This window comes from Eurypyga helias, unplaced genomic scaffold (genome assembly GCF_000690775.1).
Source record: "Eurypyga helias isolate BGI_N326 unplaced genomic scaffold, ASM69077v1 scaffold46327, whole genome shotgun sequence".
In the NCBI taxonomy this organism is placed as follows: domain Eukaryota; kingdom Metazoa; phylum Chordata; class Aves; order Eurypygiformes; family Eurypygidae; genus Eurypyga; species Eurypyga helias.
In genome coordinates, this window is record NW_010264529.1 from 636 (window position 1) to 12,934 (window position 12,299).

The following is a 12,299-nucleotide window of genomic DNA, read 5'->3' on the forward strand; positions in this document are numbered from 1 at the left end:
CTCCCCCGCCTCTTCGGGCGGTGCTGGGCGGGGGGTAGTGGAAAGGCACTTCGTTTCTGCCCCGTGCCGGGGCCAGGCACAATTTCATGCCGATGACGATGTCCCAGCTCGCACCGGGGGCCGGTACGTGGCCCTGGCGGCACCAAAACAATCTGGCTGGCCCGTGCCGGAGGCCGCACTGGGCTTCCCGCAGCCGCCCTCAGCTGGGAACAAAGGGCCTGCTGCCCTCCCCCTCCAGCTCCACAGGGATGCTCCCGGAGGCTTCAAGGGGAGAAGGACCAGGCGTGAAGTATTTCTGATTAGTAAAAACCACTCTGGTAGGAAAATCCTACAGCCAGAGCACTGGAAATGCCAAGTAACTGATCTGTGTCGCAGGGAATCAATCAATCATTGCTCACTCTTAGCACAAGTATTTCTGGGGCGGAGGAGTAGCGTTAATTCTTTTTTTCCAGGGACTGGTAGTACTCGGTGAGGACTTTCCAAGCTTTGGGGGCCATGAAGCCGTCTGGTGGGTTCTGACCTTCACGAGCCAGCTTCCTCATGCGCGTTCCTGAGATGAAGTCAAAGTCGTCGTGCCTGCGGCAAAAGAGAGACGGGTGAAATCGGCACGACCGGCCCGAGTCATCCCCACGGCAGCTCCTCTGCGTGCCGAGCGCGCGGTTGGACACCTCCCAGCAGTGCCCATCGGTGGCTTCGCGCCCAGGTTCACGACGTGCAGCAAGGGGACTGCTCTTTCCAGGAGCTGGAGTTGCACTAACACACTTCTCCAGCTGTGAGAGGCTGTATTTTTACTGCCACTCAGCCCCCAAACCGTGTTTCTTGTCCGCCTTGGTGACCACAAAGGCGCATCTGTCATTCCAAGCGACCCATCCTTGACCTGCTGTCAGCTCTTGGAGGGGAAGATGGGTGGCTTTCACAGGTTCTTCCCCGATTCCTCTCCCGAAGGAGAACAACAACTGCCTTTCGCTCTCCCCTGACAAGCTGCAAGCCAGGCGGGATTGCAAACCACAGGCTGAAGGAACAGCGACGCCGCTACCTGCGTTACCTTTTTGGGTCATAAAAATCCATGGCCCTTTTCAGTTTATTGTAAGCAGCCACGCGGAAGGGGATGATCTCCACTGAGGTGAGGCCCGGCGCCATGCTGAGGACCTTTCCTCCCTGCGTGGGCTCGTAGAGGTCCTTCTTGGTCTCCGGGTGAGGCATGCCTGCGGGGTCGCGCCCCACGATGTAGAAATTGGCCCCGGCAATCATGCGAGCTCGGCAATGCCACTGCACCTGCCAAGGAGAGAGGGGCAAGGAGCACTGCCGGAGGGCCGGGCAGCAACTGAGCCACCTGCCCCGCGTTGCAAAGGAGATCCTGGTGTCCGGCGTGCAGGAAGGAAGGACGGATGGAAGGAAGGATGGATAGAGGGAAGGACGGATGGAGGGAAGGAGAGGCGTCAGCAGCCTTGCTGCCTTTTCTCACAGCAACCGGGCTGCCCAGACTCATCTTCCACATCCTGAACCTGATGCTCTCTGTGAGAGACCTCACAGTTCTCCTAAGGACACATATTTCCAGGGAAACGCTGGGCACAGGAACTGGTCTTGCTCCAATTTGGCAGAAAGTGGAGGTAGTAGTTTGCTTTTGGAATGCGCAAAGTTAGCGCCCACGAGCCCCGCACAGGCAAAGGCTGCCCATGCAGCCATCTCCTTCCTCCTTCATGGGAGGTTCAGCGCCTGCTGCTTTCGTTCCACCCATTTAGGGACAGGAGGGAAACCAGTGGAAGAATAAACCCCCAAAAAATCACTGTCCCTGCCTGAAAGATCAAAAGGTGACAGCACAAAGTCTGTTTCTTGCCTCCCTTGTTCCCAGCTCTCCCACAGGTTGGGAAAGCACGGGAGCCCACAGAGCTGAGCTCTGCTGGGAGGGAGACTCCGCCGCCGCAGGCTGCCGGCAGCAAGGGAGGGAGCTAACGGGGAGGCAACGGTCACCGACTCCCGCCCTGCGGCCGTGTGGAGCTGCACGGGCAGGCTGGCAGTCGGCACCCCTGGTGCCAGGCTTCGCACCTCAACGCAGCGAGCAGCCGATGGCTACGTTACCTCCGTGGGGCCAGCGTAGAGCATGGGAGAGGGGAAGATGGCAACGATGGTCGACTTGGGGTCCAGGACTTGCTCCTCCAGCACCGCTGCATGCTGCTTCATCCGCCACTCCAGTGGGACATCGTCATCTTTGGTCCACCCTCCCAGGGGGTGCAGGAGGAGCACAGGGTTTTTGTAACCCCTCTCCAAAAGCTGGCGCCGCGTGTCCTGCATGAGCAGGGCGTGTCCGTTGTGGACGGGGTTGCGCAGCTGAAATGCAAAGACAGCATCTGAAAGGGAAAGATTCAGAGGGTCACAGGCGTGCGCTGACCATCAGACCCCGCAGCTGCACTTACACACTCCGCCTTTCAACGCAGTCGTAAGATACGTACGGCGTAAGACGCGTGTCCTGTCTGCATGAGCGAGACCTTAGATACCTCAGACTGTTTCATCTATGGTATTTAAGACCGTGCCTCTTCACCGCTCCACCAAGTTTATTTTCAGTGCACATCCTTCCTTTGGGGACCATTTCAGCCCTATCAGCTCTCCCACAGTGTTTTTAGATGCCACTCAACACCTCTACTGAGTTCCCTGACTTCTACGTGACCTGTCACCTCTCCAAACTCAATGGCATCTTCAGGAAGGCCAAGTCCCTCTCCTCAAAGTGAGGTTAGGCGTCTGATGACTACTAGCCTGCTAAGACAGACACCTGGGAGAAGACACCTGAGCTGCCTCCCACGTGTGAAGGCCAAGCACATCCAGGCTGGACTTTAAATGCTCAGCGTGTGGAAAGAGAGGCTTTGACCTGCCAGGGAGGACACGAGCAGGACACTTCATGCTTTCCAGCCCTGTGCTCAGAGATGCCCATGGAGGATGCAGCCCATCACAGGCACTGTCCCTGGCCAAGCAGACCCTGCGCCACATTTTCTGCCGTGCCCTGCATCCCTCTGACTGCTTGCCCCACTTACAAATACTCTCATTCTGGGGCCATACAGAAGCAACTTGGCAAGTGCTGTGAGCTTGAGAGCAAGTGATCACAGATGACGTGAATCTCCAGGTGCCAGGTAGGGCAAAAAGAGCCATGTCACCAGTGCGGACCCGGGACACTCACCAGCATTCATGTCTCTGAACTTCTGCTTGAGCGCGAGCGGTGTCAGGCGGTACTGGTCCAGTCCGTCGTTCCACTTGATCTTCCCCAGCACGAGGAGGTCTCCCCCAACCAGCCAGTCTCCGCTCTCCATCACCATCTGTGAATTGCGCGCACGTGCATTAGAGGGGACAACAAAACTTCTCCCTCTCCCAGTCTCCTTTGAAAACTGCTAGGCTTTATGCCACTTGTAGGGCGACCTTTCCTTCCTATTCAGCACGTTGCAGGTGGAAAACATTCTCCGAGTGGCCACGTGAACTGCAGGTCATGAGCGGCGCAACCGCGGGAAGCAAGGCATCGCCCACCGAGACCCTTCCACTGCACCCAGCCGGGTGCTGGACTCCTCTGGGGCAGCCGGGGATTTGCAAGTGATGGCCCAAGGCCTTCCTCTACCTCACTCTTGGCGCTGTCCCCCTGGGAATATGCAGGAGGAATAAGCCTGTTGCAAGGTGAGCAACTGCTGCTGAATTAGAAGAGTTATTTTAAGGTAGGGGAAGAGAACTAACCCAGCTTTAGCCTTTCTAAGTAGACGGCTCAAGTCACTCGGTGTGAACTGGAGCTCTCCCTTTCTAAGGGATGATGCTCTCTGTACTGTCAGGGAGTAAGCGAGAGGAGAGAAGCTCTAGCAATACATCCCCATCCCTGGAAGGGTCCAAGGCCAGGCTGGATGTGGCTTGGAGCAACCTGGTCTAGTGGAAGGTGTCCCTGCCCATGGCAGGGGGGTTGGAATAGATGATCTTTAAGGTCCCTTCCAACCCAAACGATTCCGTGATTCTATGATTCTATGAATACAACCACCTTGCTGGCTGCCTCTGCGAATCAGCCAGGCTGCGGAGTAAAACGTAACTAAAAGGAGCACGAGGTGGTGATCTGCAGCGTTAGCCATCGGCAGCACCGCTGAGATCCTCACCCCCCAAACGCAGAAATCCTCTGGGGGCTAAGTCGGTGCTAAAAACATTTGGATGTAGGCACACGGGTGGAGATGAGTGAATGCAAGGAGCAGCTCCTTGGCAGCGTAACAAGCGCAAGGTGAAAGGTATCTGCTGCTCTCGTTAAGTAGCAAGCGCAGCATTAACTTGTCAGCCTAAAAGTTCAGTCCCGCCTGCTTGGGATGCAATGGTTCCCAGCGAGGAGTTGGGCTTGGAGAGCAGACAGGTCAGTCCTGCCTCCCAGAACCTCAGAAAGGTTTGGCCTTCCGGGCCCTGCCCACACTTCCTGGCCAGGTTTCCCTGAGCAGCAAGGGGACAAACCTACTTTGACGTGGGGGTGCTTGGCGCAGGTGGTGCCCCAGACGCGGGCACAGCGCTCCTCCTTCCTGTGCTCGAAGTACTCGGGGCTCCTCAGGACGGCCACCCTCCGCCCCGCGTAGCTGAGCGCCAGCGCCTCGCAGCCCTCCAGCCGCTCCTTGTCCTCCGTGGAGATGGGCAGGACGATGGGGATGCTCAGGTTGACAACGCCGTCTGGCAAGAGAGGGGGGGGGATTTTAATGTCCTCCAGCCTCGGGCACTGAGTAAACAGGGGTTTTCAGAGGCACATGTTCTCCCTTTGGGAAGGCAAATATTCCGGCGCTAGCTCGGGATTTACTGTCAGACATGTAAATATATTCACTGCCCCATTTTTTTCGGTGCCGCTAATAAACAGCAGAGTTAGTGGGATAGCAGAGTTAGTGGGATAGCAGAGTTAGTGGGATACGAAAGCCCCTGATCTTCAGAACAGAGTTCTCTCAAAGACCCCTGGAGCACTTCACTACTTTCTGCACTCTCCATCTCCCTGGAAAGTTGGTTCTTCTCCATCAGATGCACGTAAAGCCTCTCTGTGAAATTTAAATGCACTTGGAAAACGCAGCAGTGGCCATAACCCCTATCTCCTCTGCCAGGAGAACAACCTTTGTTAAGAGGGCTCTGGCTTGGTGTTCCCTGGCGTACCTCACTCCCTGCACAGCTCTGAACTGCCTCTTCCAACGGGGAAAACACCGACACGCTTTGCTTTGCTTCTTTGGGCTTTTTCTGGGTATCTCTAACCGTTACTCTTCCTCCTTCCTATCTCTGCAGAGTCCATTTGTAATCTATTTTCTGTGTGTGTACAGCAGGCCTACATCTGCACGTGCAGTTTCTAACTTCAGCGTTGTCCTTAAATACCCTGAACTCACACCAGTTTTATCCCCACTTCCCCAGACCTCCACTTAGGTCCTCCTTACTTCTCCTTGGACATCCTGGCATTAACCCGTGGGTTTCCATTCACAAACAGGAATGAACAAATCACTGATTCAATTTGTTCTGATCTGACTGAAATAATTTTGGACCCTTGAGAGTCTTAATTTGAGGATTTGGCCTATGATGTAGATTTTTTTTTTTTTTAAATCTTTATTAAAATGTTTGCATTTATTTTAACACATGACTAGGTGTCGTTAGTCTGGCAGACAGCCATTTTCAAGCACCTTCATGAATAATCACAACTACAGTCACATGAGATCCAATCAATATCAACTTCATATATTTAAATTACATTAACCAGCAATCAGTCAACAAAGTCAGCATGGAAGAAGCTGTATTATGAAACCAACAGATGATGAAGTTGAGGAGCTCCACGCTCCGTTTCTAAATGCAAGATGCAGTTAAAAAAAAAAAAAATCACACCAGAAAAAAGGTAATTCCAAAACTGCACGACTGGGATTTTTGTGGAGACCGGGAGGACACAGGGTATGTCGTGCTGCTTCATTTCTGGCTGAATCATAAACAGGCCATGTTTGTGTCTAGCCTTAATAATTTTCTTTTTAATCTCAAAAAATTACTTATTAGCAAAAATCCCCAAATTGAAGTAATTTCGGTACAACCTAAGAACAGTTATATACATACCAGCTCCAGAGTAATTCCTTCCTGGGAGAAATCAAACACAAGAGAGCTAAACTCACTCACGGGCACCACTTGCAGCAGCCACTTCAAGAACTGAAGCCGCTCATTTTAAACCCCCGGCAAGCACCGCCTGCCCCCGCCTCCCTGGCGCTCAGCCCCGCGGCGCGGGTGGCCCTGCTTGGGAGCGACGCATAGCGTCTAGGCTCTTGCTGTCACTCGGTCCCCACGAAGGCACACGTTGCTGACGCGGAGGGCAGAGTGCTGGAGACTCTGCGGCGTTCCTGCTGCCCTACAACGCGCGGATCCGCCTTCGCTCCCGGTGGCCACCGTGCCTCTACGCAAAGCGCTGCACTCACCCTACCACGGGTAGTATCGACGTGGGATTTACTGCTCCAAGTCTGAGCCAGAGGAGCACCAACTTCCACAAACCCACCAAAATAGATTGTGGCCCTTCCAGGCACAGCTGGAGCTGCCAAAACCATCACCTGCACCCCAGAGCGAAAGGGCTGGACCCATGACGCCAGCAAGACAAGCCTCAAACCTCAACCTGGCAACACACGCTCCAACCTCAGTGCCATGAGATGGAAACCCTCCACCGCTTCCTAAAGCTGGTCCGAGCAAAGCAGGGATGTCCTCCTTCCTGCCCAGATGTCACCCTGCGGGCCTGGCCACATGGATCTGAGCTGAGGGATGTCTGTGGAGACAAGGTGGACCAGGGGCTGATGCTGATGCCCTCTGCTACAAAGACCTTGCTCTGGAGAGTTCACACAGCCCCCCCCCCCTAAAAGCAGGTGTCCTGGGCTTTGTCCCTGACCCCGCAGAGCTCTACAAACCCTGACCATGTGTCTGCAGACCCCAGAGGGGCTGCGCTCAGTAACGCCGACCGGTCTGGGGGAGTGCCCCAACAACAGCTGCTCACCAAGCTGAGCCTCCGGCACAAAGTGCGGAGCTCTGGAGCAACGGGGTTATCCCCAGGCACCTTTGCGACCTTGGCAGGCACAACAGGCAGCTCAACAAGAACAGATCGGGGGCTGATAACAGGGACACGTGCTTTGAACAGTGTCTGCGCTCCAGGCAGGGGGTAAAAGGCTACGATACGACAAGTCTGAAAGCAGAACTCCCCACACAGACACTCCTCCGGTCTAAAGCGAGGAATACAGAGCTTTGCATCTGTTGCATGGTGCCCAAATCCCAACAACAGCAGCACGGCACTGCCCTGTGCCACCACGCGATCCTCTGGAAGAGCAGCAAGGCTCAAAGGGACTCACTCGCCAAGATCCCACACCCTCAAGGCCAGAGACTGCCATCAGGTCTACAAACTGCAAAGTGAGCCCCCCCCGCCCCGGCACGTGACGTCACATCTACTGCCCTGCTCTCAGCTGCGGACCATCGCTGCCTGAATACTCTGCCTTCTCTCTAACACGTTAATGAACAGGTAAATCTGATTTATTTCAGGTTATGGTAATGGATAAGAAGGGAAATGGGAGGAAAGAAGTGAAATCAGGCTCTGCTCCACTTTCCAAAGAACAGCCCTCTTCTCCTCCCACCTTAAATTCAGCCTGGCAGCCTCCCTGCTTACTTGGCTGTGGGTTTGCATCTTTATTTACCCTGGTATAACTGAGCATGAAAAGAGCTGTGCGACACCCGCCAAAACATTTGATTGGCACCGCGTGAGACGTCAAAGCTGCGAGCCCCAGCCACAGCGTTTTGTCACCTTCTGCGCCCTTCGGTGTGTCTCAGAGCACGGCTCCCCGGCCCTCGCTGTCCTTGGCGAGCCCTCAGGTTTAACACAGGAGAGGAAAGGCGGGGGACTGCACGGCCCAGCACCAAGCTTTTCCGTACGGCCGCCTGCCGAGACTCCGCGGGGTAAGCACCGCAGCCCGCAGCCGCTTGCCAGCCAGCGTTAGCACGAGCCGGGGGGATCCGTACCATTCAGCAGGGTGCCAAAATGGATCACTTGCAAGTACTCCGCCTCGCGCATGAAGCCAGTCAGCGGAGTAGCCCAGCCTTCGCTCAGCACCTGTACCCACTGCAGGTCCAGCTGCAAAACAAACCCAAACGGCACTCCTGTCACCAGGTCACGCTCAGAGGTGGCTTCTCCTCCCCTTCTGCTGCAGCAGCGCTCTGGTTCGCTTTGCTTGAAATGCAGGATGTTCATAAAGGGGGAGAAGGCCACAGGGTGTGGGGCGGGGAGGTTGGTTTGGGCTTTTTGTTTAAGCCAGGGTCATGTACTTTCACAGCACGACTGCTCGCGGGGCTGTACTAACAGCCAAGCAGGCTGATGGCCCTGGCCTGCTACAGCACAGGGTGCGGACAGAGCAGAAAAGGGCTGAGGAGCAGGACCATGCTCCAGCTCGCTGTAAACCCCAGCCATCAGGGGAATAGAGCCCCCACTAGCAACGTCCCCACCAAAACTTCCACCCTTCAAACAGCTAAATATGGAGTGACTGGCAGCACGGCATCCACGCGTGACGATACCTTAGTGATCTCCACGGACGGCAGCATCTCTGCTTCAGCTTGGATACTGCTGAGTTTATTTTCAGGCACAAACAGCTCCAGAACATCCTTAATCGAGCCATGGGGCACAATGTTCTGAAAGAGAGAGATGGGCAGCAACTCTAAGTAATGTGCTGGTTTTCAAACGCACACCAAAACCTCAGGGTGCGCAAACACGTCTGCAAGCCGCCACCGGCGGTGTAAAAACGACCTACTTGTGTCTGGAGGAGCTCCACCACCTGCTGAATACATTCAGACACCGATGCAACGTTTGTTTTCAACACTAGTTCAGGAGATTCAGGCTTCTCGTACTCTGAGTCAATCCCCGTGAATCCTACGGACAATTAAACCCAAATTAAATCTGTGTAATGTAATACTCGGTGCCCTAGAGCCAAGCTGTACAAACAAAACAGCGAGCATTCAACCATACCCAGTACTACAAGTGACACTTGTGACAGCAAAATTAGGGAAATGGGATACTCCTGGGCACTACAAAGAGCCGTTAGGAATCCACCTCCATGTGCAGAGCCGTGACGGCGAGCTATCCAATGCTTCGGGAAGCAAAGGCAAAAGAAGAGCTTGCTCTTCCCTACCTTTGATCTCTCCAGCTCTTGCTTTTTTGTACAGGCCCTTCACATCTCTGCTTTCACAAATATTTAGAGGAGCATCTACAAAGATTTCAAAGAAAGGAAGTCCAGCCGTCTCATGAATTTTCCGTGCATTCTGACGATCCTGTTAGCAGACAGACAGGAAATCGTTTGTGTCAAGCTGCAGCAAGCATCTTCCTACTACATGATGTGCCCTGGAATTCAACACAGATAAATTCATCTCTGGCACAGATTTATTACATTTATGCTAATTCTAATCAGAGTTTTTCATCTCCTTTCACCCCTTTTCTTTAAAGATGCTTAAAAGAAAATAAAAATCTACAGCTTTGATTTGTTTTCAGCTTTTTCCATCCAAAACACCAAGAAGATCTCTTCACTAAGCAGGAAAGCAGAACTTTAGAATGTGATTAATTATCTTCCCCGTGTCAAAAAAAGGAACCGCTTGCAGCAGCTTGATAACGGCAGCTCCTTGGTATTCTCAGGAAGCAGAAAAACACAGTCAGCATTTCTTCAAACAGAGCAGTGACAGCCCTGTGACAGGCTATTGTTTCTATGCCTCTTTTCTGCCTCCTAACGAACTCGCAGTAGGAGCCTCTGCAAGGAGATTTTAAATGCCTCCTCACTTTCCCTCAGTTTGTAATACTGAGTATTTTCAAAGGGGTCACGTCAAACTGCCCCCCAGAAAAATGCACTGATAGCGCGTAGTTCCGTGTACCGGTGGTGTTTTACAGAAGAACGGAGAAGTTAAAGGGAGCGTCGGATGGCACATATAGGAAAGCCCTCTATGTAAATCTCTCTTCCCTAAGAACAATCCTAAGGATGCCCAGAAGAAGAGCAGCCTAAGACACAGTGATTTTACCTTTGCAAAAGGAGAAATGAAACTAGTGATGCAGACGAGCCCAGCGTCGGCAAACAGCCTGGCCACCTCTGCAATGCGGCGGATGTTCTCCTCACGGTCCCCAGCCGAGAAACCCAGGTTTTTATTCAAGCCATGCCGGACATTATCGCCATCCAGGGAATAGCAAGGGATGCCGTGAGAGACCAAGTACTCTTCCAGAGCGAAGCCAATGGTTGTCTTGCCAGCTCCAGAAAGGCCTGTTGGAGACAGAAGAGCGAGATTCAGGTTTGGGGTCAAAAGAGTGACAATAACAGTGCAATGCGATACCTCCTGGGACACCGGCAAGGAAAATCCTTCTGTCTGCAGTTGCTTTGAGGAAGGAATGAGTTAGGGAAGTTGGACTCATCTTTGCAGCACACGGAACAACACAGAGCCCTGGCCAACCCTTCTCTTACTGAAGGGGTGGCAGTAACACCATGAGAAAAGCTGCTACATCCCAAAATCCAGGGGTGTTCAACCCAGCAGTGTTGCAAAAGTACCTCTTGCTGGGCCACGATGGGACAAATAGGTACCAGGAAGGAGGGAAAGCTTGAAAGGATGCTGTTTACTTGTGGTCTTTCAACACCTTCCTCCTCCTGTTCCTTCTGTGAACAGCCAACTGCTCTTCCAGACTGAGCCCAAGGAGAGGTTCTTGTCACAACTGTGTGGGGAGGGGCAGGCTCCCGCAGCAGTAATTCCCCCTCTGCATCCACGGACAGACACCTCCTTCTGCGGGAGCAGCACCTGCAGCCCTGTGTGAGCAGGAGCAGGATGGTTGCATAGAAAGGTGGTGTATCTGCAGCTGCCCCCGGCTCCTGGAGTCATCGGCCAGAAAGACAACAATCCAAAATGAGGTGGCAGCTTCCCATCCCAGCTCCGTCCAGTTGCACAAAAAGCACTTGCTACTGGACGTGTCAGAAAGCAGCAAGTGCATCTGGAGCATCAAACTCCATTCAAAAAAGAAGGAAATTGTCTTGGGTAGTTTTTCTGGCTTCAGAAATTGTGTTAAACCAGATTAGGCATTGGCTTTCTTTTTGAAATTAAAGAGGAGGACAGAACAGAAACGTGTTTTAATCCAACATCTAGCATATAAGCCGATACGAAGGTGAACCAGAATGGCTTTACAAATTCTTCCAAGTACATCTTTCAGCGTCTTCCGGCAGTCAAAGAAAATACCGATATTTAACAAGCAAAGAAACAACTGGGTAAGCAGCAAAAGACAGAGCTGTGTAGATATTCACTGAGCAAAATAAATGTAATATTGTCATTTCTAGCAGCCCCTGATTCCCAAAAAACGAGTTTATCTTCCCAAGCAGAAGGTCAACATTCTGAAGAGTGTACAAGATGAGAAATAGCGTTAAGAAACCCGCAATGGCTGCGTGAGGAATCGCTTCCACTGCGACTCGCTGTCTGGGAGTAGCTGTTCTTCAGGCAACACAAGTGCCTTGCGCGCTCACGAGGTCTCTGAACACAGTAACTGAGGTCTCCCAGTAAACTTCCCGCCGAATGAGAATGAAAACATCCGCATGCTGTTTTGGACAATCCGTGGCACATCTCGCTGCCAAGGACTGGCTGGATTTTAGCCAAGGCTTCATCAGCCACACACTTGGGAACAACAAGCGTGACCCTTAGGGCTTCTGACGTGTTCAAAGGTGCCCGATAACAGCTGTGAAATTCATAAAAACATTAGTTATGGGCAGCAGCTGCCAGGGAAGAGCATCTTGCTGCGCCAGCACCGCGTGTCAGTGTTTCCCACGTGTAAACGTTTTGCAATTCCCAGTTAACAAGGAACGCTGACAATCCTGCGGATCCCAAATCCTCACCTCCGAGCCACGCTCACGCATGCAAGCGGGTTTCACACGTGAAAGTTTTCACGCCCAGACGAAAATACCTGTTAGCCACACTGTGCAGCCTCGAAATCCACCCCTGGTGCCAACGACTTGTCCCCTCTTACTCCTGCTGACGTGATGGGCTTGGTAAACCACATGGGTTGATCCCTGCTGAAAACGAAGCAAAACGAACGCTTTTGTACAGGGAGCAACGAGGTAACAAAAGAAAATCTGAGCTGCGACTAAGGCAAGGGAGAGAAACACAAAATCATTAAAAATCTGCAGCGAACTCGGGCAATTTGGTACAAAGAGGGAAACGGTGAAGAAAACAGTTGCCTTTGGCGTAAGTCGGATTTCCATCTGCGCAGCACAAGCTCATTTTTTGAAGACTGTATTTGCTCAGAGCCCTTCTGGTGGCAACACTTCCACGCT

At 52.8% G+C, this 12,299-nt stretch overlaps 1 protein-coding gene across 1 annotated transcript; it reads right to left on the reverse strand.

Annotated features, from left to right (window-relative positions):
• Nucleotides 1-294: 294 nt before the first annotated feature.
• On the reverse strand, nucleotides 295-12,038 carry PAPSS2 (3'-phosphoadenosine 5'-phosphosulfate synthase 2; the record flags this gene model as incomplete). Its single annotated transcript, XM_010156411.1, has 12 exons — nucleotides 295-576; nucleotides 1,046-1,275; nucleotides 2,080-2,348; nucleotides 3,170-3,305; nucleotides 4,460-4,665; nucleotides 6,061-6,081; nucleotides 7,987-8,098; nucleotides 8,536-8,649; nucleotides 8,769-8,887; nucleotides 9,147-9,285; nucleotides 10,021-10,256; nucleotides 11,930-12,038. Coding segments are annotated over 12 exons (1,833 nt in total), but the record flags the coding sequence as incomplete, so codon positions are not given.
• Nucleotides 12,039-12,299: the final 261 nt, after the last annotated feature.